This window comes from Ostrea edulis, chromosome 7 (assembly GCF_947568905.1).
Source record: "Ostrea edulis chromosome 7, xbOstEdul1.1, whole genome shotgun sequence".
Taxonomy (NCBI): Eukaryota; Metazoa; Mollusca; class Bivalvia; order Ostreida; family Ostreidae; genus Ostrea; species Ostrea edulis.
Window position 1 is genome coordinate 16,713,225 of NC_079170.1, and position 26,177 is coordinate 16,739,401.

Consider the following 26,177-nt stretch of genomic DNA (forward strand, 5'->3'; position numbering starts at 1 on the left):
GGTATAAAGTGGTTTACTATGCTCAAGGCTAAATATTTGTTCCATGTCAGTAAAATTAACTTTCCTATACATTGTTTACCATATTTCGAACCCAAGTTTCTCATATCTAAGATGCCTAACATAAAAGTAAGTCGGGGATTATATCTAGAATATTTTGATTACTTATTTTAATTTTATCATTGTCGATGCAACGTCCATGTTATTGTTTAAATTGGAGTGTCTTTGTATCATTAATTGAACATATTTCGAATGGTTTTTCATTTTGTGTATTTTCATTTATTTACCTCAATGCACAGTACAACGTACACAGTATGCAATAACAGATTATTGTGCAATAGAACAGCAATAAAAAACATCGAGAAAAAATATGCTGATTATATTGTGGTCAACATCTGCAAAAAGGCAAAATATCCAGATAAGGATGTTATTTATTATATACAAGTTGTCCTTTAAAACTGGACCATAGGTACATTTTCTAACAGTTACTTGGTATTTCAAAACATGTTTTAAAACAGTTTTTTTAGTCTTGAAATATGCTAAATTTCATTATCATAAAACTCATTGCTCGAGTTGTGACATGTAAGCCTAATGAATGAAAATATGAAGATAACAAACAGTGTTCAATCTCACAACTTCTATCAAGAATGCAAAATAAAGAGTTGGGCAAACACAGACTCCTGGAAACACAAATACCAGAGCTGGGATTCGGTGTCTAAGTAAAATTAACATTCCCTGTCGACCTGTCACACCCACCGGGGTCCTATATCTCGATCAGGTAAACAAAGTTATATAGAAAGAACCAGTGTGTAAAGAACGGTCTAACAGTCGGTGCAAAACACATCAGGCAGCATTCGACCCAATACCAGGTTGTTTTCACAAAATATATCATTATAACGACCAAACATTTTGAGAAATGCTTACTTTAAACGAAACTGTTGAAACCCATGAAACACCAGCTTGTTTGTCAGTAGCCTGCCTCGATTAGAAAATTGATCATACGCAGAAAATTCTATTGCATATCGAATCAGTTGAGATGTATATACGAATTCCTTTTACCTGATCAGGATATAGGGCTCACGGCGGGTGTGACAGGTCAACGGGGGATGCTTGCTCCTCTTGGACACCTGAATCCACCTCTGGTGTGTCCAGGGGTCCGTGTTTGCCCAAATATCTATTTTGTAATGCTTGTGAGAGTTATGAGATTGATCACTGTTCGTTATATTCACCTTTCATATACACCATGTGCAGGTAATAATGGAATATTGCTACATAAATATGGGAAGTTAACGATGTAAAAGCTTATGTCATTCATCCCGTTCCTCATAAAGTCGAGTTGTTACTTTGTCATTAATATCGTTTTTCGATAAAATATTTATGTACGAAGTTGATGTGGAGGACTCTGTGATGTCATATTTCGAGTTCAAAACGATATATCGAATCGATATATGAATGAAAATGATGATTGTTAATAGATAAAACGTCATCGATTGATCTAAATGTCGAGTTGAAAGTCACAGCGAGAATTTTTTTTCTTCTCATGTAGAAGCATTTATCAATGAATAATCTCTGCTTCATATGAATAAAAGAACAGGTCAGCTAAGAAAGAAGCACAATTCGTGGCCATGGGAATTTAAACATACTGTTTGAAGACCTGATCACCAAAGACAACAAAGATATTGTTAATGAGGAACCCCAGCATTTCATTTCAACTTTGGAGTACTTGTGTGTGAAATCAGAGTGGTTTTGAACAAAGTTTTCTTTTATGACTGATCACTAGATACGAGTATTTTCTTTTTCCATTTTTGTTGAAGAAGCAACTTTCTATGATGATAGAAAATCTTGCATTTAATTTATCGTGTAGAACGGTCGTCTAAAGTGTTGACAAGGCATACCTTTCGATATTGATGATTGAGAATGTATTTGCGATTTCAAATTTGCTTAAAGATCTTTAGGATTTTTTTAAAATCCACGTTTGATTGATACCAATTCTGACGTATGTTGTGGGACAGTACATTTGTTGTGTCTCCTTCAGAGCTGTTAATATTTTCATGAGGAAAATAATCATAATGAGAATCTAAACGTTATTTTTATATAAGTTTACTTTTAATTTCCAAGATATTTCAAAACATTTCAATTTGAAAATAAGATCAGTGGTGAATTCTTAACATTCTTCTTTTTAATCAACCACATTGGTATGAAAACGCTATTCATTTGGTAGAATATTTGATGCTGAAAGCTTGTATTTTCTATAAATGATTTTTGATGTACATTAAAACATGGATGATCAAAGCATTATATGAGATGATATTTGGAATGTCCGTTAACGTTGATAATCAGAACATATCGAAATATGGGAAGATCCTAGAGTGTATATGGGATGACTATACAAATGCGTGTTGAATATTCAATATGATATTATATAGCATTTATTTTCTCAAGCACACAGTATCCATCGTTGACGGGTTCTTCGTTTGGTATTTGCCTGTCGATACCAGCAACCATGAAGTTAACTTCTGGGTCGTTGACTTCCTCTCTGTTTGTAAATGTAACAACTCCGTACCCATCTATTGGTGTTGAAGACGAGGAACCATTCTCAGTGTGATCGTAGTAGTCACTGTTGTCAACCGTAGCTGCTTCGTTCAAATGGTTATACACTCCATCGTCAGTAGCCTCAGAATCATTTTGCTGCCTTCTAAATGGTTCGACAGCCATGGACTTTCGCTGAAACCATTGCTTATCATTTACATTATAATACGACATGTCACAGCTACAAAATACTTGTACTTTTATTTGTAATTTGTGATCAACTATCCTAAAAGTTTATGGATTTTTCATTTTTTTGTTTTGTTATATAATTACTGTTTCCATAGTTTTGCTATTTATATGATAATAGCAAATTATTGGCTTTACCGTCTGGATTTTCAAAAATTTCTAAATCTTGACAGACTTCGCTCCCACTGGACTGGACAATCAAATCATTAAACCACGACCATTGATCCCAACAAATATCCAAGAAATGATGTTAATAGCTGATCATTGCAATGGACCATTTCATAAAATGCATAGTTTGATAGCGGTAGCTTATGCTTAATTAACCGCGCTCAAACAAAATCTACCTTAAACAATTTAACACTTTCCCCCTTAACATGATTTACTATCATTGTTATCCCCTAATATCTAGATTTACAAAAATCCTGCATGCTTTTGTTTGAATCATAAACTGTAGAGTTCAATTTCGTTCTATACACTGTTTCTTTGCGAAAATCAGGAATTCGATATAGCCGTCCTAGACACAATTAGCCCTCACCCACATTCGATGTACTTTAGCATTTTCGTCTTTCCGGTAAAGCAGATAATACACTATTGATATCAAAAGCGTTTTTCTTTGCATACCGTTTCGTCGCTTATTTCGCTGTACACCACGCTTCTTCTGTTGCTTTGACTTTGAGCCCCTGTGTTGCTGCTCTCAGACTGATATTCTGCGTTATGAAATTCTCGTGGGATTTGTCCTCTGTAAGTGTGACTAAATCAGAATGAAAATACTGAAAGCTACACATATCTAGCGCTTATTGTAATGAGTAATACGAGGGGTAATTATACAGTTAAATCAATGAATGTTTTTTAACACTCGTTACCGTTTCTGTTGTGGTAGTGTTGTTCTGCGATGACAGATGAAGACGACAGCTGTAACCACAGATCCCAGTAAGAACCCTCCTATAGCCGCTCCAATAACACCTTCTGGAGACGTGACTTCACGTCAGCATATGAAATGTACATATATTTTATAATTGCTTAAAAGGTACATGGAGACCGATTTAGGCAGGTGTCTAAACATTAACTACTCACCTTGATTATGTTTAACCACAATTCGTTAACAATTCAAAACCTTACTTTTTATGATATTGAAAATCTTTTATCATTATTAATACCAGAAATTACATGGATTGGTTGGATAACATAAAATGCTTTTTATAAGGCAATTACTCTGTCTTGTTCCCTCAAAATCACAATGTTTTATTATCACTAACATAGGCGTAGCTTGGGTTTGAATATTACCGAGGGAGGGGGTCGAGGGGGGGGGGGGGGGCAGCCGCCCAGAAGCTATCGACATTTCAACAACGTAAAAGGTGGGGTTTTTTTTTTACCGAGGCAGCTGCCTCGGTTGCCTCAATGGAAGCTACGCCACTGACTAAACTAAATACAAATGTTTAAGATTTAAGCGCTTTAAAGAACGTTACTTGTACAAACTCTCACGAATGATAACTGGACGGTGAAAAATTCCAAGTACATGTATTTAAGTCATCTACAGTATACAATTATTATAAAAGAAACTGGTCCAATACGCTACACTAGTTTACTACCGGAAGGTCTTTGGTTCGATACCCAGTGGTCGTATTACAAATAGTGCACTTACAGTGATTGTGTCAAGTATCCGATATTACAACTGACAGTGTATCGGGTGACACCTTAACTGTCACGGTAGGCGGCTACACTTTAACGGTCCCGAGTGCCATACCTAGGTCAACATCTGTGACATTTACTTAAATCTGGTGATATCACGATATGAATGAAAGACTCTAGAATACGATCAAAATCCATAGATAATCAGTGATAAAAAATATATCGATTGATTAATTGATTGATTATTTGCTTTTTTACGTCACGCCGAGAATATTTCCCTCATATTGAGACGTCACCAGCTGTAAGTGAAATTCCTCAACGACTGTGAGGAGACGGATCTTCTGTTTTGAAGGTCATATCCGAAAGAACCGTGATTCGGATAAAAATGATAATCGTTAATATATAAAACGTAATCGATATATTCAAATGTCGACTTAAAGGCAACAGCAAGGGATTTTTTCTTTTCATATAGAAATTTTTAGATTCTTATTAAATCATTATGCATAGACCAATATCGTAATCAACCAAACAATTAAGCTAAAATTAAAGATGACCGTACGACATAAAAACGTCGTTGAGATAGCTTGATGAATATGATGACATGTTGGAGGACAGTCCTGAACTTGATCATAAAACCAGGCCCGTAGGCAGGATTTTTCAAGGGGGGGGGGGTACATAGACTCGCAACGCGAGTCTATCACCTCGCACCGCGAGGTGCCACTACGGCAGGGAGTCTGGGGGCCGCTCAAGGCCCCCCAGAAGCTCTGGGGTATTTGGTGCAAAATCCTGCAATCTAGCAATTTCCTGGCACTTAATTTGAATTTTGGAATCATGCCTTTGTTACTATGAATTTTCATGATTTTCATAAAAAATCGCGACTTTAATAGTCACAATTCAAACAAAATGCCGACTTTAATAGTGCTTAGTAGTTTTCACTGGGGGGGTTCGTACGAACCCCACGAACCCCCCCCCCCCCACCCCCCCACCCCCCCCCCCCCCCTGGCTACAGGTGTGAAAACGTTTAGCAGACGAACGAAATATGCCACAAAATCTGTATACGGGTTGTGTATAGTTACACATAAATAGAAATTTTACGGAAATGGAAACTGCTGATCCATGAGATGAATATAAGGATTCATATATTTACAAAACCACCACCAATGTTGAGGCATTGAACCAATGTACCATCAAACAGAAGATAGTGAAATTATAAGAAAATAAAAAACGCTAGACATGGATATATTGAGAGCTCAATATATCGGACATACCTACTCTAGGAGACTTCGAAGCGAATGTAGAGGATGTCTCTGAGGTGGTTACCTGGAACGATGTTGATGTCGATAAGGATGGACAATGCTCACATCCTAGAAAATTCACAATCAAGCTGAGCATTGATTTTACGTCAGAGCTATCAACAAATGTTACAGTATTAAATAGGTGTGTAGCTGAAAACACACATCAAAAATTTAGCTGACACATAACAAACGTTGACCTTTTCAAAATTGCATATATTCTTTATAATTGATAACATCCGAATATTTCAGGACTATTATAACTATAAATAGAAACGAATATCTGAACCGAGGTCTGAAGTGATAAAAATGCAATTTAAAAAGCAACTAACATGGTAACAAAAATCTTTGCACAATATATATATATATATATATATATATATATATATACATATATATATAAGCACTAAAGTTCCAACAACACCCAATACCTCAAAGTGTCGGATTCACAACATGGATACAAGGTCAAATACAAACAATTATACGAAGCACTAAAATGACCAACGACACAAACAACCAGATTGTCAAATTTTCGGGACGACTCGTCCCTTCTTCAGGACAAACGAAAAGAATTAGATAATGTGGCCAATATCAACAGAGAATAATAACAAAAACTACATATAAGTACATATTGCACTACAACTACACTATCTACAAACGTATTTACCACGCAGACTACATGGGTTTTTTGTCTTTAGGCTTGTCAATCAATGTTAAAAGTGGAGCGAATTAGGACATGACTTATTCATCCAAAGCGTTGATCCAAAATATACGATGTGATAAAAATAGACTTAATTAATCTCAAGTGGAACGAGTTAACCTAATTAAGTAGACAAATAGTAAAGCTAACTCGTACTCAGAGAAATTCTATTTTAACTATGCATTAAGAATAAATAATTCATAAAAGATAATAATACGGAAAGAATATCAACACACACACACAAAATAAAAAAAAATTAAATTAAACTATGTAAATGAATGAACACTATAAAATGAAATAAGAAATGAACAAAATTTGAGAGAAAGATAATGTAAATAACAAGTCTGAATAAGTAAACAAAGTGGACCAACTCCAAACAAAAACAAAGAATAAGCAGCTTAGGAAATTGAATCAACATCAGACATTCCCGTACTGATCATGTCTAGGGTAGACGTGCAAAAAACATAGAATCACGGAAACTGATAAATGGGTTTTACATGTAAGCAATCGGTTATGAAGGTCACAGTAATTAAAAGGAGTGGGCTGATTGTAAACAGAATTGACAAGAAAAAACACATGTGTTCAAAAATGGACATAGTACCACTGTTAGGAAACAATGCAGTACAAGCGACAGCCATATAACTAGACTGTATCACTCTTAATACTATTTTCAAGTCACACTAACAGTTCTCGTGGGGATCCGGGTTAGAATAGCTCCTCGGTACCTCCTTGCTTGACGTAAGAGGCGACTAAATGGGGCGGTCCGTAGGATGAGACAGCAAAAACCGAGGCCCTGTGTCACAGTAGGTGTTGCACGATAAAGATCCCTATCTGCTCAAAGGCCGTAAGCGCCGAGCAGAGGTCTAAATTTTGCAGCCCTTCACAGACATTGGTGACGTCGGTTACACCCCCAAATTGCCGCTGGCGACGATTTGAGATGACATTTCACCCAACATCGTCGCCTGGCATCCCAAATCGTCATGCCGGCGACAATTTGGGAAAAGATTGCACTATCATTATGGGCAACGATTTGGGATGTACTATTGCACTCCCCAAATCGTCGCCCGTCCTAAATCGTCGCCCGCTAATATTTTATTGACGTTTTAAGGATAGATTACACAGAAGTTATTTTATTGTACACCCTCTCGTGGGGGATACATAGGTTTCACTTGGTCTATTTGTCTGTCCGCACCCATATCTCTTGTGTTTGTCCACCTATTGCACTGCAATTTTGTATGTAAATTGTAAGTGACCCTCTGGCATGCCTCCCCAAAAATGAGAATTCTGGAGTGAGAGCTTAAAGCACCGCGAGCTGTGCACAATTTTCAGAACTCTGTAATATCTCTAGTGTTTATGAAGCACATGAATTATTTTGATCGCAAGCTCAAAGCACTGCGACCTGTAATCATAGCGAACTATTTTCGACTCTCACTCTGGTGTTTGTGAACCGATTGAGCAAATATTTCGTATGTAGGTTATGATATGGGACTAGGTTCTATTTATGTGTTTGTTTACTTATTTAGAGAGAGAGAGAGAGAACAGCGCAATGAGTTAAACAAACAAATAATATTGAGAAATAATGAGGAAGTGTGGGTATTTCTTTCGGTTTGAGGTTACATGTATATCCAAATCGTCGACGGTGACGATTTGGACGGGCGACGATTTGGGGAGTAACAACTTTTCCATATGGGTGAAAAATTCTCAAGCGGGACTACAATATTCAATCAATCAATCACACTAACAATATCAACTACTCCGTGTGACTCATTTCAGTTTTGTTAAACTTTAATCAATGAACCTAATATTCAATAAATGGATCCCCAAGTGTTCACCAGATCTTATTTGTCTTTTACATACATCTTTATATTATGACAGTGAAAGTATCACGCGATATGATTTGCAGATCAATAAAGCATATTGACATACCTTTCATCGCAGACTCTGTAGTTCCCGCGGTAGATGATTGTGTCGTTATTTCGGGACATATTGATGTGCAACTACAATCTACATTGAACAACTTGTTACTCACATCTGAGGTATCCAAATATATATATATATATATATATATATATATATATATATATATATATATATATATTAGTGCAATTGTATAAATATTTACAGATCCAGAAAACAATGCATATTCTACTCAAAGTCCTGAAAACATCCGGCAATTATCTTCAGAGAGTATTGCACAAGTAGTACATGCCCCCTTCCGACGCCCCCATTAATTGACGGATGTAATATTCAAGAGAATGTAGATTCAATGTTTTTTGAACTTGAACTTTGGCCAATAACATTGGTACAAAGTCACCATGTGTACCAGAGTCGAATTAGATTGATGTTTTGTTGTTCATACAGTTGACAGATGAAAGGCAAAGATTACGAACAGTTATCAATCTCATAACTCCCACAAGGAATACAAAATAAAGAATAGGGTAAACGCAGACTCCTGGACCCACCAGATGTGGGATCAGGTGCCTAGGAGGAGTAAGTTTCCCCTGTCGACCGGTCACACCCGCCATGAACCCTATGTCTTGATCAGGTCAACTGATTAATCCGTAGTCAAAATCAGTGTGCCAACATGGAAGTTTTTATCAGGTATGAAATAGTCTGGTTCAAAAATCAATAATTCTTATATTCAATTTATATATTGATATATATTAAATATCGCATAGTAAACTTGGATTTGATTACTGAACGAACAGTGATTTTGGTTTTCTTTGATCGTTTGTTTGATGTGTCACCGTGTATCACCAACACCGGATATTGCTACCAGTCGAAGCGAGGATGTTTGAAGTAATAACACACCAAGATGGGAATTACTTCTTTTTAAACCACTTTTTATACATTTGCTGATGCTACCACTTGTTGGAATGTTTCAACGATGTACAGACTCACTGTCAATGACTTAAAACTTACACGAAATGACATGGATTTGGTTTTATATCTTAAAATCAAGAGCCTGGTACCTGTAAAACAGAGGGGTCGTCCTCTGTGACTCATGTACCACTTTAATGAATTTATTTCACTGTTTCCCAGAATGAATCATCAGAATATGATATAATGTGTACATTGAAATCAGTTTTAGTCCATAAACGTCGAATTTATGAAAGAAATTAACAATATTAATTCAGGTCCAGTGTACAGCGAATTGTTACTCGCTGTACGGCGTATTGTGAAAAACAACTTTTTCACTGTACAGCAACTTGCTAATCCAACAATTGCAGAAACATACAACGTTAGGGTTGAAGCAGCAATTGTTGTCCCTCGAACGCACCTCGATTTAATGCGCTAAGCGTTGTAAGAGAGGAATTAATATGCACTAGTTTTCCAATATCATTATGTTTTTCTTTTGAAAGAAAAATAGTTTAAACCAATGTACTAAGCTATATTTTTCATTCGACTATGCAGTTTTTGGTTACATGTTCGAATAAATTTCACCTCTGCGAATTGTTGTTTTAAAAATGAAGTAATGTCATCGATATCGGATTTAGAGCCCCCTTCCCCCTTTTGTGAGAAAGCCTGTATAGAGAATAACCAGAATATTAATATTTGACATAAAGCTAACAAAGATAAAACTAAATTCAAATAGTTGTTGTTATTTATTGATAGTATGTATAAAGGAAAGCTATAATAACTCATAAAAATAACATAAAAGACTCATCAGAACTCTGGATCCCCCAGCCTATTTCCCCTTTTAACAACTTCTGGATCCGTCGATGGTCATTGAACAAAATTAAACTAACGGTTAGAAGGCCGAAATTTAAACAAGTTCCTTGAATCTGCCTGGATGACGAAGCTGTTATGCATGAATTATCACGTTTTTCTTTGTTGCTTATCATCACGCATACATTTCGCAAATTCTATGGTCGTTATAACGATCTAGTTTGTCAATACAACCTATGATTGGGTCAAATGCTGTTTGACGTGTTTCATACCGATTGTTAGGTCGTTCTTGGTACAGTGATTTTGACTACGGATAATTCCGTTACCTGATCAAGATATAGGGCTCACGGTGGGTGTGACCAGTCGACAGGGGATGCTTACTCCTCCTAGGCAGCAGATCCCACCTCTGGTGTGTGCAGGAATCCGTGTTTGCCCAACTATCTTTTTTCTGTATTGCTTATAGGATTAAGAGACTGATCATTGTTCGTTATCTTCACCTTTCATACTATCAAACTAGACAATGATTCCTTATATCTATATTTGAAATGAAAATGAAGATATGATTGATTGTATATTGTTTAATACCCCGCTCGAAAATATTTCACTCATATGGAGACGATAAAAAAGATATGAAAATACTGTCTAATAGAAATTGAAATACTCGTGGCATTCCATCTTAATTTCAATATATTTACATTCACTAAATCTTTTCTCTTATATTTCTTTTGAAATTGACATTGCAATATATACATGTTTGTTGCAAACTATTTCGATCTGGTTTTCTACCACCTGTCTGCAAAATCATTACCAAATATGGAGTGTCATCAAGGTCAAAGGATGCATTGGCTGTTCAATTCACCGTAACAAATGAGTCAACCATATGATATCCTCTCATCATTTCCAATTGATACCAATTTTATGATTTAAGACCAGAGGTCAAGGGTACTGGAATAACTTAACCTTAATACAAGTTGGTAGATTTTGAGGAAACTAACCTACGATAACACGATAAAACACTGAACAGATATTGCTTAAATAAACCAAATTGCATTGAAATCCAAATCTCTTATGTATCGTATTTGTATACCTTTACACATGTAGTCGACGCATTTCGGAAACTACCCATATGTTGTTTCGATCTATCACAGTGAAATCAAACTACAAGAAACCACAGTCTTCAGCATCTGCTTCATATTTGCATATTTTTCCAACGGCAAACACTACAACTTTATTTTAAACGAGATGACTTTAGTTTCTCCGTTATCAAATTGGACATGACGTTATCATTGGATCGCATACTGTCTGACGTGTTTTATATGCCAATTGTTAGGCCTTCCTATGCATATACCAATTTTGGCCACGGAATACTCCGTTTACCTGATAAAGATATACTAATATAGGACTGATGGTGGGAGTGGCCGGTCGAAAGAAGACACTTACGCCTCCTAGAAACCTAATTCCATCTATGCTATGTCAAGGGGTTCGTGGTTGCCCGTTTCATACTTTTGTATTCTTTGTAGTATGTGTGCGGTTGATCAGTGTTCGTTATCGTCACTTATTCCTTTGCATCTAATTCTGTGACAGGTTTCATGATCATCGTATTGTTTCATATTCTATCCATCTAAAGAAAATGTATGCACCAAAGCCCATTTGTTTATGATATTTATCATAAATCAGAGACGGCAATACATTGCAAAAAGACAAAACTAAATTACACCGATATCATACAGATTTTGGAATTTTAATTGTATGTCAATTCGCTGTACATGGACACAGCAAGTTGCCGTACAGCAAAATATTATTGTCTAACAATTCGCCGTACACCGGACAGAAATTAATATTGCTAATTTCTTTAATAGATTCAACGATTATTGACTAAAACTTGTTTCAGTTTACATATTGTACCATATTCTGACGATTCATTCAGGGAAACAGAGAAATAAATCCATTAAAGTGGTGCATGAGTCACAAACAGAGGACGACCCCTATGTTTTACAGGTACCAGGCGCTTAATTTTAAAATACATGTATTTTCAACCAAATCCACGTCATTTCGTGTAAGTTTTAAATCATTGACAGTAAGTCTGTACATCGTTGAAACATTCCAACAAGTGGTAGCATCAGCAAATGTATAAAAAGTGGTTCAAAAAGAAGTAATTCCTATCTTGGTGTGTTATTACTTCAAACATCCTCGCTTCGACTGGTAGCAATATCTGGTGTCGGTGATACACGGTGTGTGTGCATGCGTGAGTGTGTGTATTTTTTCTTCTTCTGTTCTTTACTTTTTTGTAATCGTACATTAGTTTATCTTTCTGTGGCAATTTTTAACTGCGAAAAAACGACGCCCACGAAAACTGAATGATTTAACAATATAGAGACATAGCCATTGGTGTTGATATCATCACAACTCCGTGGATAGTTTCAACTATATTCTTGGGAATAAGTATCAAATATTTCATTCTTACCCTTCTTGCCTGATACCGCATACGTAATCAAACTCCCGACGAGCAGAAACACAACTGGAGACAACGAGGAAAAACAAAGTAAAATTATAGCATCAAAATATGTATATACAGAAAGACCTTTATCGTAATGAAACAAACTCGGCGTAATTTTTTTTTTTTTTTTTTTTTTTTTTGGTTGGGTTTTTTTTGGGGGGGGGTGCATACTTGTAATTATTTACAATCACTGAATCTTTTCTCTTCTATTTCTTTTGAAATTGACACTGCTTTCATCATACACTGAATATAAGTTTGTCGCAAACTAGTTCAATTCCGTTTTCTAGTACCTCCTGTCTGCAAAATCCAATCTCTCCCCAGAGTTATCGCTCCTTACACTCACATTTGTGAGTGTAAGGAACGATAACTCTGGGGAGAGATTGTGCAAATAACACGAAAAAACGACAAGTATCAATAATCTACATTGGTAACAAGAATGATACACTGTTGTACTGAGTGATTACTTGTCGTTTTTTCGTGTTGTTTGTTTGTAATATATGTCTCTTGATAAAGATGCGGGTTGCGTCGATAATTTGAGTTTTAAATAACCAACAGTGCCGTGGCCTTTTCAGTGCTTATAATTCCAATGTTATTTATTACAATTGTTTTGATTGGACAAAAATAAATCTAAACAAGAATTTACACATCAATAAATCCAAAAACGCTATGTATACATACGCGCTTGAAAACAAACAACATAGTGCGGGGAAAGTATTCAAATTATTGAAGTTGATAATGCACGGAACGAATTGGAATTATAAGAATCAAACATTCTTTTTGAAGAATTTATCGATGTGTAAACTCTGGACATTTTACTCACAAACTTAACATAAAAGTGCTTCGCACTTTTATTCAGTTTGTGAGTAAAATGTCCAGAGTTTACACATCGATAAATTCTTCAAAAAGAATGTTTAATCCTATAATATGTGTGTGTGTGTGTGTGTGTGTGTGTGTGTGTGTGTGTGTGTGTGTGTGTGTGTGATGAAAGCATTCAAGCACTCCCCGAGACTCAGGATCATACGCAATGAAATTATTCTAATACTTAATTTATGCGTGACCTCTTGAAACAGCCTTGTCATACAATTCGAACCTTGATACAACTTTTTCTACGTTTGAATATTTGTCCATACGCTTCAGTATTAATTGACAAGTTGCTGTCCTTTATAAAAGGACTGCAATGCGTGGACCATAGGCATGTGTTTCGAATAGGAACTTAATATGAATCAAGGTATACGTTTGATCAGTCGATGTTTAATTTAACAGATGCACTTTAATTAAATTCAATAATAAGTAGCCGATGAATTACCAAATGATATTATTTCCGATTTTAAGGACATTATTTTTTTTCTTCAAAAATCTTGAAAATAACAACTTCATTTATGTAAGTAAAATAAATTTTATTCCAACAATCTCTATCTTTTCCCTGAAACTTTGAACAAAGAAGATATACTTTATTAAAAACTAAACATAATGAAATAGGTACATGATATCACTGAATAGATCGATTTGGATACATTGAAAACCCTCCCCCATGGCACACACGCACAAATACAGCAAAAAACATTAGCGATTTATCATAAATAACTGCCAAAATCCATACACGCAAAAATTTGACACCTTTAATTAATAATATAGGTACATGTATATTTGGGACAAAGCGGCGAAACCTCTGAGGGCGAACATGTATTGGGGGCGAAGCCACCCGTTACCTGCTCATTGTTTTGTATTGAATCCCGATCCCGATCAATAAGTTCCCCAATCGGCAATACTCGACTGTCTCCGCTACGCTCCGAATATCCATTGAGCATGCGCACACTCAGTTTTCTCCAGTGCATCCGGTTTAACCTCGCTGATATATTTTCTGCGTGGACCTCAGGGTCCACGCAATAAGCTTTATAAAGATCGCGGTCTTGACCGTATCGTAGTCTAAACTCAGTTAACCCAGTACTGACTTTCTCAAAGTATTAAAAATATTGATTCACTAAGTTTCTTGCAATTTCGAAATTAATCTAATATTTTATCTGAATCAAATTCAGTCATGTCAGGCAAAAAATTCAGTTTCACGCTGTAATCTTACGTTTCGTAACTTTTTCACTCAATTGTTCTTATTTGTAGTCTCCTATAGTTGAGAGAGAGAGAGAGAGAGAGAGAGAGAGAGAGAGAGAGAGAGAGAGAGAGAAATCTGGTCATCCTCAAGTCATAAACACGCTCTCCTCTGTATGAAGTTCCATGGCTAAAACTCACATTCTGTTATTTGAGATATCTGAAATCTGGGGTGTTACAAGTTACCACAGGGGCTAAGCCCGTTTTGGGCCCGAACTCTGTGAAGCCATAAATATAGAAAGGGGTCTAACTCCGACACAGATAAAAAAAACTAACCACTCGCTTCAAATGCCTAAAAAATCTTAAACTAGGTAAGCTATGCGTAGTTTGTCGTTTTCCTTGCATAGATTAATGTTTTAACTACTTGCATGCCAAATTTCAAGTCACTGGTTCTTACAATAACAAAGATATACGTCATCGTTCTCTCTATTTCACTTGTTTATGTTTACTAGGACATTTACCGGTCCAGGTCACGGAGTCGTTCCTCGCCTATGACAGCAGCGAAATTCAGACTAGTATGGAAGATTTCGGACCTGTTAATTAAAATTTCACTTCAATTATACGCTACTTACTTCCTCATATTTTAATAATGTTCGTCGTGTAGACGTTACACGACTTATTTTTCCTCAGCAGCATCAACTGTTGACAAGATCTGCCATTTTAATGAAACCACTAAATACCCGAAATGTCTAAAACTTTAAAGAAGGGGAAAATGGGTAATAATAATCTAAATGAAATAGAATAAACAAAAAATTAAAAAAGCCAAGAAATAATGTTCAATTTCCTTCTCTAAGTGCAATATCACAAGAATAATGTTTTGATCAGTTCTAAGGTATTTGAGAATTTAAGTCTATCGGGTATTTAGTGCGTTCATTAAAACGGCAGCTCTTGTCAATAGTTGATGCTGCTGAGGAAAAATAAGTCGTGTAACGTCTACACGAAGAACATTATTAAAATATGAGGAAGTAAGTAGCGTATAATTGAAGTGAAATTTTAATTGACAGGTCTGAAATCTTCCATACTAGTCTGAATTTCGCTGTGTCATAGGCGAGAAACGACTCCGTGACCTGGACCGGTAAATGTCCTAGTAAAAATAAACAAGTGAAATGGAGAGAACGATGACGTATATCTTTGTTATTCTAAGAACCAGTGACTTGAGATTTGGCATGCAAGTAGTTAAAACATTAATCTATGCAAGGAAAACGACAAACTACGCATAACTTACCTAGTTTAAGATTTTTTAGGCATTTTTGAAGCGAGTGGTTAGTTTCTTATTTGTGTCAGAGTTAGACACCTTTCTATATTTATCGTATCACACAGTTCGGCCCCAAAACGGGCTTAACCCCTGTGCAAGTTACAATTAATGCGAATATACAGATTACCGCTGCCTTCGTCAAAGCCGAGTAGAATTCGTTTCTATTCACATGTCTTTCTACATGATGAATATGAGTATGTATACCCTATTATATTGGAAAAGAAAGAGTAAATGACTGCCGTGCTTTTGTTTTCATCTCCATTACTTCCAATAGCAGATATCACATGTATTACAGCGATACAATTTTAACATATCTAACGTCCGTAAATGTTTCTCTTGTTAGACTTCCTGAATATACAACATTGTAAAGCATTAATAGCGCTAAATCTAAAAAAAATATTTCCTTGTAAAAATGTGCTATCATGATAGTGTTGTATATGTAACTTTAGCCATAATCATTGATGAAATTAAAACTGAGTTCAGATTTGATCAAAAACAGACATTTCGGCTATATATATATATATATATATATATATATATATATATATATATACTATTATACAGAAATCAATTTGTGTACGGGAAAACAATAATGTAAATCTGTTTCATTCAGAGCCTCTGAATAAGTTTTCTAGCATAAATATTCCTAACAAAAGTTTACAAACCTAGTTTTTTGTTCTGTCATTAAAATATTAAATCGCAATTTTACAACAAAAAGTTCCAAAACCAAAATGACAGCTAGTATTGTTTTAATAGGACATGTTATAATCTTTACATGAATGTAAACGGTATCAAATCTAATGCAATATATCCTTACCTGTCGCTCGTGCCATACTGTTTGTACCTGTATATTTACTTCCTCGTGACACCGTTTTCAAATGTGCCTGCTTTCAAACACAAAATGTTTTGACCATGAATAAACTTTTTAAAAAACACTTTGAATAGATTCTTTGATGACGTCTGATCGTGTCCTCACAAAGAAAGAGGGAACACGCCTAGCTGTACAGATATATACTGAATAAAACTTGTGTTAATGTTGTACAAAGTGTAAATCAAAGCTCCCATAACATCCTGAACCATTGCTGTGCTGAGGTCAGTTGAATATAGTAATAAGTTAACTGTAATCAAGTATATTATTGTTAAATTATTTATTTCCATTGATTTCAACGAAAATAGGAGATATATAGTCTCGTAAAATTCTAATGGCAGATTCCTGGACGGTGGAATGTGAAGATAACGAAAAGTGAACAGATGTGCAAGGTCACCACCAATAATCTCCCAAAAAGATGACTTGGTTACAGTATAAAATGTAACAGGAGTTCTGAGATCCAGGGTTTTCTATAGGAAAATGTCGTATGGTGGAAATGAAAATTCTGAACCATTATTGCACATCGACAAGACTCCAACGAATACCTCCCGGAAGAAGATTTAGCTGCTGCGTAAAATACAAGGGTGGTGTTCAAGGAATCAGGGCATATTGCCAAAAAGAACGTCGTACAAACCCCATTTGAACCCCAGGATGTAAAAAAAGAAGAAGACATATTGCACATCTACAGGACACTAGCAATCATATTCCAAACGATAATTTGGCTACTACATGTACGTAAATTGTAGAAGGAGTTATGGGAACGAGAAGTCTTTTATGTTAATAATAATCATTTTTCGACTCAAATTTGGACTTAATTCAGAGTAAAAATGAAAATTCTGAAAACTTTCTGCACATTTACTGGACACCACAGTCTAATTAAAATCAGATCTTCTCTGTTACTCTGGAGAAAGATCTGACAGCAACGCGTTGGAGGTCATGTTATGTCACCTTGCACTCTTGACCAATCAAATGACGGCGTTGGTTAACATGGTAGTTTTGCTGTTATATCGGATCATATTTGGTATTTATCATACTTACCGAGAAGCACGGGGGAATAATATAAGAAGATGGCGGTGGTCATGGGCGATCTTAAAACGCCACAGAAAAAATATATTTCACGATAATGGATGTACAATATTTAATATTTTCCATTGCTCTTTATTCAATGTTGATATTTAGAAGCCATTTTTGTGAACTTATCATAACAAATTTCGCCCCATAACTGACTTGAACTTCGTAATGGCTCATATAACAAGTTTGGGGAAGAAGTATTTTTAAGTCAGCTATGGCGCAAAGCGTGTTATGCAAATACTTTTTAGGTACCAGTTAACCTCGAGATGTTTGTGTTTTCAGGCTGAACGGAGTAGCTTTATCTCGTTCAGCTTGTACAAATGAAAGGCCAAAGACAAAGTTCTGTATCAGCTACTCTTTTATTAAAAAGAAACATTTTATCATTATAATTACTCAATAATCAATACTAATTACAAGCATTATTATACAAGTTCACACAAAAATTAACGAAGTCATCTGAAAAATTTAAAAGTTATTTCAGAAATGCGCGAGTATGCTCAATATCTTACTTATACAAATGAAAGGACAGAAGCAAAGTTCTGTTCTCCTACTGAAAAACCATGTCTCTTTTCCTCGCATTTATACCCTCGTACATCATACAGTGGCGTAGCTTCCATTGAGGCAACCGAGGCAGCTGCCTCGGTAAAAAAAAAAAACCCACCTTTTACGTTGTTAAAATGTCGATAGCTTCTGGGGGCGCAGCCCCCCAGATCCCCTGCCTCGGTAATATTCGAACCCAAGCTACGCCTATGTCATACAACATTCCTTACCATATATCTCACAAACCAACACTATTACCATTGGCTTTTAATTCAAATTCAAAACCAATACAATTCTGTTCTTGAAAAACCTGTAATTTAGCGTTGCATACTCAACTACACTTCTAAGTTTTGGCATAAACTTTAGTTTCTTGTTTCTTGTAAATAATATATACAAATGTTCGACTTCTGGTGACCGATATCTTACCCTCCGATTGGTTACACGTTTCCTCTGACCAAAATCACTTTCACCCTCATGACTTTGCAAACAAGCTATAAACAATCTCACGGTGAAGAGTTCGTAGACTCTTGTTCAGCATCTTACTGTTGTTTTTGTTTCCCATTAGTTTGCCAATGTCCATTCATTCATTATCCTTCTTCCATAATTCAGAATTCTATCATCTGTTTTATACATTGCGAGTTGTCGTTATGATAAACTTACAATACGAATATGCTTCAGTAAAACGAATCCTGATTGGTCCTGATTCTTTACTATTTATTGCTATTGGTCAAATATTTATTGAATTATTCACGAGACTGGGATTTATAACGCAACCTCAAATACATTACTGTCAAATACTTCTCCAGTGTAACGGTTAGAGAAGACCTGATTTTAAATTTGCAGGACACCAAAAATCATTTTCCAAACATAATGATTATAGCTATTGTATAAAATGTAACAGAAGTGTTTATATGTATTGCCAGGGGAAAATTCTACTAGGAAACATTGACCATGATTGACGCGCAGACGCTTCGAATACAAGGACAGTCTAGCTTAATATAACAGAAGATGCTTAGTCCTAGACACCTCACCTGGATTTCTCAAAAAGACCTTGGGTTAAGTCAAAACTTGGACTTCCGTTTGAAATTTTATTCAATTATTTACTGCTCAAACAGAAGAAAAATCAAACTTAAATTTGAGATTTTTTCGAGAAATCCAAACCTGATCTCACTTCTGGTGTGTCCAGGGGTCCCTAGTTGCCCTTCTCTTGGTTAGGGCGTTCTCTTCACCACCGGGAGGCTAGGGCTGGAGTCTCGATCCTAGCGCCACGACACACGTACGTCACACCTACGTTTTACCTAAACGCTTGTCATTTAGCAATGAGAGTCGCCGGTCTTTTGAATGATATCTTAAATACTAAAGTGTCATGTTACACTAGGTTGATTAATTGATTGTTTGATGTTTTTCGCCACACTCAACATTTTTTCAGTTATCTGGTGGCGCCCAGTTTTTATTGCTGGAAGAGAGAACCCAGATACAACGTACCTGGGAAGAGACCACCGACCTTCCGAAAGTAAACAGGGAAACTTTCTCACCGGCGCGAGAGGGATTCGAACCCGCGCCGACCAGAGGTGAGAGGCCGTGTGATTATGAGCGCGATGCTCTAACCACTCGATGCTCTAACCACTCGGCTACGGAGGACCTATAAGATATTAATATAATTTTTAAATTATGAATTATTATATTAACATATAATCTTTCTTGGTCTTTATGACATCAGGCCATTTCAAATAAAACCTTTTTCCTGCTGTTCCTTATCTTCACCTTTTACGTAAACCAACGCAGTCGATTTAATGCAGACTAAGCCGGGGCTAGAAGCTATGAACCGATTCTTCCGTGTTAAAAAAAAACTCCAAAAGATATTGAATTTCAAAACATTCAGTCTTCTTTTACATGGTTTTTTTTTTTTTTTTTTTAATTTTTTTTTTTTACACGGAACTGGTGTCACTTGGGTGGAACATGCATTTAAAATCTGGCATTTACAAGTATTGGAACATCTGATCGGAATACACATAAGGTATTCAAAAGGATATTTTTGCTACTCCATGAAATGTAAAAAGGCGTGGCAGGCCTAACAACAAGATGGGAGAATAATAAAACGCTTCCTGATTCGATTGATTTCTGTTCAGCTTTGATTAATTACATTTTATCTTTTCAATTTGTGAAAAACGTACATTTTGAGATATTTCACTGGAAATGTACCATAAAGCCTGCATAAACAGTCTAAATTCTGTGATGGCAAAATGCTTCAAAAACATGAAAGAGGACATTTGCACTTAATCAAGAAAAGCTTAGCAGTTCTGCAGAGGTTTTTCATGTCATACGGGATAGAATCAAACTGTCTGCTTTTCCAGTAAAAAGTAGTCATCGTTTAGAACTTCTTCAGTCGACATCTTGTCACCAACAGGAATGATCTTGTTCTTTTCTTTGTTCTGCGCGAGAACGTCTCCACTCTCATACGATACCACACCATACCCAGAATCTGGCAGCGTAACTGAGGACGGGACTGGCTTTGCATGATCGTAGTAATCACTTACATCGACCCTGTCCGTTTCATTCAGAAGGTTGTAAATGTCACCTGTATTCGGTGTTGATTCCGCCTCTAAGTCCGGTCGTCGTATTGTCGACACATTCGCAGATTTTCGCTGAAATATTGTGTAATTGAACTATTTGAAATACATTATTATTTCGTCTGCATGTAGTAGATACTATACAAGTCAGCATGCCATGCTACTATTGGATATATGGGAATGAAAGCCTGCGAATGGTAAAATGTAAGATTCTAAAATGTGCTCAATTCTTTCTATCTATGGAAAGGTGATCATCTCAATAAAGTGATGATGAAAATGAATACCATAGTTAAAATAATATACATTTATGAAATTTACACCAGAGCTAAAACAATACATATCTATGAAATGCACCGCTTAACCGCTTTTTGCGGATATATAATTCTGGCTTATTATTATTAATTTTTCTTTCGTGATTTCCATAGATTCACCCAAAAAAATCCCTATATTTAAGTATTTCAGTTTACTTATCAATTCTATAAATGAATAAAATGGAGTTCATCGGAATTAATGGTATACATTCAGTGGCGGATTTAGAGGGGGGTGCAGTCAGCGCCCCCCCCCCCCCCCCCTAAAATTTTCAAATTTAAGGTAAATCGCGGTATCTTGTTTCGGAAAATGTACTAAACGATAAAAGAAGCAATAATTTCTTCCATTCCCAGAGAAATAAATGACAAAATCCTTTGATTTCTTGAATTACTTTATTGGGAGAACTTAATTTTTTTCCAAAAACCCCTTAAAATTTGGGTCATTTTATTAATTTCACCTTATTAAAATGATAGAAAATAGTACAAATGACTTAATAGGAGAAATATTTCAAGCCCCATAAAATCTGTAAAATCCAGAGGCTTACGGGGGCTTCGCACCATGGACCCCCACCAGGGTTTCGCCTTGCACCCACTGCCTCATAAAGTGGCGCCCCCCGTAACCACAATTCCTGGATCCGCCCCTTACATTGTAGACCCAAATTCGCTTTCGAGTTTTGCCAAAATCTGGCTACACGTTATATCATAGCTCCCACACTATTCATTCACGAAGAAGAGATTTCATAAATCCATCTTTCTTTATGAAGTTTTAAGTGGCCCATCAGAAGACTGGGGTATCGTAATTTAAGATAATTCATCTGAATTCTGTATGAAACAGTATTATATGCTATATTGTGAACTACACTGAAGCGTGGAGTCGGCGTTGTCTCCCGAAAAGTTTAAGCGAATTGTTTTGAACGACTATTGTCCAATCAGAAAGTAAGAGGGGGAGCCAAAACCTCACTGTTGTCGTGTGAATTTATTTCGAAATTGTTAAAGCAATTTTATTTCTTTTCTAATACAGGTGCGGATTTAGTAGGTGTCGCGGTAGGGTTCAGGTTTAGCTGAATCAATGAAAGACAAATTAAAACAGCGGCTTACTAACATATCTAAATGCATTTACACTTCTTTATTTATTCATCTATCTATTCATTTCTTATGGGAAATGCTCTTCTTCTTTTTTTGTTTTTAATTAGAATACGCTACCGAAGTTTAAAAAAGAATCATGCGTGATAAATGAAAATGGCAGTTATATTTTAGTAACTGTATTAATTTCTTTTCATTTCCTGGTGTTAATTTTAGGGTATAAATTAATCTCGCCAACAAGGGAGTTTAAACGGAAATACACATAGCGGTACTTACATGACGCATTGACCAAATCGCCAAGTTAATGTTGTGTTGGTGTTCTGTTGTTTTTATTTTTTAGTTTGATTAATTTGTCCTTATCAAAAATGCAGTATAAAAATTTCAATGAGTTTTCTACCATTCCCTGTTTTAATTTCTACACACTTGAGAAACTCGTACAGTAAGTCACAGGTCAGTAACGAACAGATGTAAACGAGGAGAGCCGTATACTGTATACAATCATGTCCTGTATACACTCGATATAATTTATTCAACATGTCTTTGAAATGGGCAAATCACATTGGACTAGTGTTTTTGTTTGCCAACAGACATATACGTTAAGTAGACAGGGAATTGATGCAGTATCTATAAATATCTCACCGTCTCATCGTTCACTTCAGCGTAGTCAGCACTGCTCGGTTGCGCAGTATCTGGAATTTGTTGGGAAACCCTGCCCTCAAGTTGATAGACCGGATTTCTCATAGCTTTCGACGGTGACTTTCTATAAAAATAAACCGTCAGACAAGGAAGGATATTAAAAAAATTCACGATAAATTGCAATATTGGATTGAAAATGACTTTTAGCAAACAAAAATAGCTCACTTCTCGTGTGAGGTCCGTAATCTGCGCCGAATACACAAGAAGACTACGGCTGTAACAGCTGACCCTAACAAGGCCCCTCCTAGTACAGCCCCTATGACGGACCCCGAAGAACAACCTGTGCATATGTATGCGTGTTTGAAAATCAACAATCGAATAGATGTACACATACTTTTGAACATATGCATTTAAATGTAGCAGAACCTAATATTATACAATTATTGAGATCAATACAATGATTTAGCCATCTGAAAAGTACAATATACACGAGACGAATTGTGTACCTTGAGAGTACGGTAGCTAAATAAACGTACTAACAGAGTAAATGTCATAATAATCATATGATATATTCGATCAGTAGCAGAGATAGAAATTTACATCAACCTACCTGGTGGTGATTTAGCGGACTGTTCCAACACAGACCCCTGGTCCATATCTACAATGATGGCGCTTATCATTGAGGGTTATTTCATAAATTGCTATTGAAGAAATATTTTTCATTTTGAAAAATACATGATCGTAACGCTAGCGCGCTTCATGAAGTACATCGGAGTTAATAGCCGCGGTTCATACCTTCATGTGTCAACAAAAGTGAAATTTGATATTCATATAAAATTTACATTCTTCTTTGATTTTCTTCGGAATTCCTAGTCCTTAAAATAGATGCACTAGGCCTATATTTATCAAGATTCATACGCACATTGTTCACAATGGCAGCAAATTCACGAGGAAATGGTTATCATTATAATCCATAAACATATTAAGACCAAAAATAATAGGCATGTAAATATAAACATGTAAATACAAAATACCATATACATCCGTATATATATAATCCCCACCCACCCACCCCCGTTTAAAAGTTTCTAAATAGTTTTGTTTGAACTATTTATTATTGAATTCTTAGTTTGCTTTTAAATAGATGGAATATTTTTATTTCTTTATTCAGTATTTCTGTAATATCATGGGAACTAACTACATATACTAAGATAGGCCTTTGTGTTCCATATTTCTTATGACCAGTTGTCGGGATATCAGACCGTACTACCAAACAATCAACAGAGACAATCAATGGCTGTGATTTGTATGAATACCTATTTCAGGATGATTGTGTTACCTGGTATAATAGACGAACTGGAGGGACCAGGACTGCTTGCCACGCCCTCTGTATTAGTACTACGGCAGTCAGTAAATGAAATTATCGTAGGACATGGGGAACAGTCTGTAAAAATAAAGATACAGATTTAAAACGTCCTACAGTCGTGCTGGAAATTCAGCGTATCATTCCCTATGATAGTTCCAGCATGAACACGTGGTGAGTTCAGTGACGTTGCTGAATAATGAACATACCCCGCCTTGTAGTAACTATTCGTGTTTCTTCTGTTGATGTACCGGGACATACAGTAGGGCAGGTAGGGGATGTAGGACATTCATCTGAAGAAGATAGATGATACAATTATCATGAAGTTTTCAGTACTATAAACATACATTTTTACGCGCGGTACTTATTTCCACTAACTTCGCGGTCACATAAAAACCCGCGGAATTTCATGCCAGGGAACCCAAAAGTATGTATGCTATTTTCATGTAAGTTATATGTAACGCAGCGAAAAATCTTGTACCCATGAAAGCAAAAGTAATATTCCGTGAAAGTATGAAATAAATACATCTACAGTGCATAGACTATAGCAAATTCATCTGAACTGTTTGTTACATTATCAGAATATCTAATTAGTACCACGAACAAGAATTCATGTTTCTATCAAGATATAATGGCCTGTTTTATATTCGCTCTAATTCCTAGCACCTTTAATCGACTATCTTCATTGCTTCTCTTACAGTATCAGGCTCAGAAAATAATCTAAACTCTCAATAGCGTGTTTAAACCATTACATACTATTTTTCTCGCAGTTCTGACAGTCGAATTTTTTTCCTTTTTTCTTGCACCTCTCACAACTGAACTTTTCATCTCTGTCAGTGCATCTCTTTTTATCACTCTCTGTAAACATTAAAAGGACATGGGCACGTTTACAATGCTTAATATATAACTAAAGTATTTCTAATGGTCAACCAAAATTTGATTATCAGCTGTTGAGTTAGAAGTGAGATATAACACTCAGAATTCTTGTTATATAAACAAGGCTCGGGCCATGTTTTTGTTTACATATAAATTGCTTAATAGATCAAAGTACTGAAAGTACTGATGGGAGTTGATTTTATCTAGATTTGCACCAAATGCTTCTGGGATTGAGAATTGTTCAAAAACAAAAACGAATTAGAGAAGTACACTCATAAGTCATAAACTTACGCATAAACGAATGTTGTGTCTCTATAACAATCACCACGCAATTATTTATGTCTACCTACATATAGGCATTGGTAAGTTAACAATCTTTGATCCGCTCCGTTATTGTTATGTTGGTACATAACAATAACGGAGCGGATCAAAGATCTTATTTTAACAATAACGGAACGGATCAAAGATCTTATTTTAATCAGATTGACACCTCGTCTGGATTGTATTTTACTATTCCAACATATTATTTACTCTTAGAATTGCTCATTTTGTCAAAATATGTCACTACATTAATATTCTAGCATTCCCGTGGGGATCCAAGTTGGAATAGGTCCTCAGTACCCCTTGCTTGTCGTAATTCTTGGATTTATGGTAATTTTTGGAAAAAAATTCTACAACGCCTCTTAAAAAATGGGGGAAAAGGATTGACATAACTTACACAACTAAACACTTCCCCATTGCTTAAAATGCAATACTTGTACATGTACTTAAACCTCAGACATTCACTTATCCTTTATCTTTAAAATTGTCTATGGTCTTACTTAGATTGATGGATCGTTTTTACGTCCCGTCGAGAATTTGTCACTCATAATGAGACGTCACCAGCTGTAGGTGAAGTACCACAACTTTAGACCTAACCTATGCTTAGCGCACAGGACCTAGCAG

The 26,177-nt window shown here is 35.9% G+C and overlaps 2 protein-coding genes across 8 annotated transcripts in view; both read right to left on the reverse strand.

Annotated features, from left to right (window-relative positions):
- Window positions 1–2,081: 2,081 nt before the first annotated feature.
- LOC125655314 (uncharacterized) lies at window positions 2,082–16,976 on the reverse strand. Of its 4 annotated transcripts, none has more exons than XM_056143504.1 (7): window positions 16,735–16,976; window positions 12,527–12,580; window positions 8,320–8,397; window positions 5,670–5,765; window positions 3,636–3,750; window positions 3,394–3,511; window positions 2,082–2,721 (listed from the first exon to the last, which is right to left on the reverse strand). In XM_056143504.1, exons 1-7 carry the CDS (start codon window positions 16,748–16,750, stop codon window positions 2,416–2,418), a joined length of 783 nt encoding a protein of 260 aa, XP_055999479.1. In that variant the 5' UTR covers window positions 16,751–16,976; the 3' UTR covers window positions 2,082–2,415. The 4 variants fall into 4 exon arrangements, with proteins under 4 accessions (XP_055999479.1, XP_048741526.2, XP_055999478.1 ...); XM_048885569.2 differs by having other exon boundaries at window positions 3,394–3,523; window positions 16,735–16,955; XM_056143503.1 differs by lacking the exon at window positions 16,735–16,976 and having other exon boundaries at window positions 12,527–13,378.
- A 3,282-nt stretch (window positions 16,977–20,258) lies between these two features.
- The window catches only part of LOC125655036 (uncharacterized), a 13,034-nt gene continuing 7,115 nt past the window's right edge, over window positions 20,259–26,177 (reverse strand). The window contains exons 3-9 of one of the 4 annotated variants that reach the window (XM_048885156.2): window positions 25,113–25,214; window positions 24,566–24,649; window positions 24,333–24,437; window positions 23,604–23,651; window positions 23,219–23,333; window positions 22,997–23,117; window positions 20,259–21,041 (exon numbers count right to left, since the gene is read on the reverse strand). In XM_048885156.2, the coding sequence (XP_048741113.1) occupies window positions 20,730–21,041; window positions 22,997–23,117; window positions 23,219–23,333; window positions 23,604–23,651; window positions 24,333–24,437; window positions 24,566–24,649; window positions 25,113–25,214 (887 nt within the window). In that variant the 3' untranslated portion in view covers window positions 20,259–20,729. The remainder of the gene's footprint in view (window positions 21,042–22,996; window positions 23,118–23,218; window positions 23,334–23,603; window positions 23,652–24,332; window positions 24,438–24,565; window positions 24,650–25,112; window positions 25,215–26,177) is intronic. The other 3 variants (XM_048885157.2, XM_056143510.1, XM_056143511.1) reach the window with 3 other exon arrangements.

Excerpts from the sequence above, each read along its gene's own strand:
- LOC125655314 (XM_056143502.1), bottom strand. The coding sequence starts at position 12,728 with ATGCACCCCCCCCCAAAAAAAACCCAACCAAAAAAAAAAAAAAAAAAA. Across the intron at positions 3,751-5,669 it reads TTCGAAGTCTCCTAGAGTAG|TCACGTCTCCAGAAGGTGTT; the intron begins GTATGTCCGATA and ends GCTGACGTGAAG. Across the intron at positions 2,722-3,393 it reads GCGAAATAAGCGACGAAACG|CGAAAGTCCATGGCTGTCGA; the intron begins GTATGCAAAGAA and ends CAATGGTTTCAG.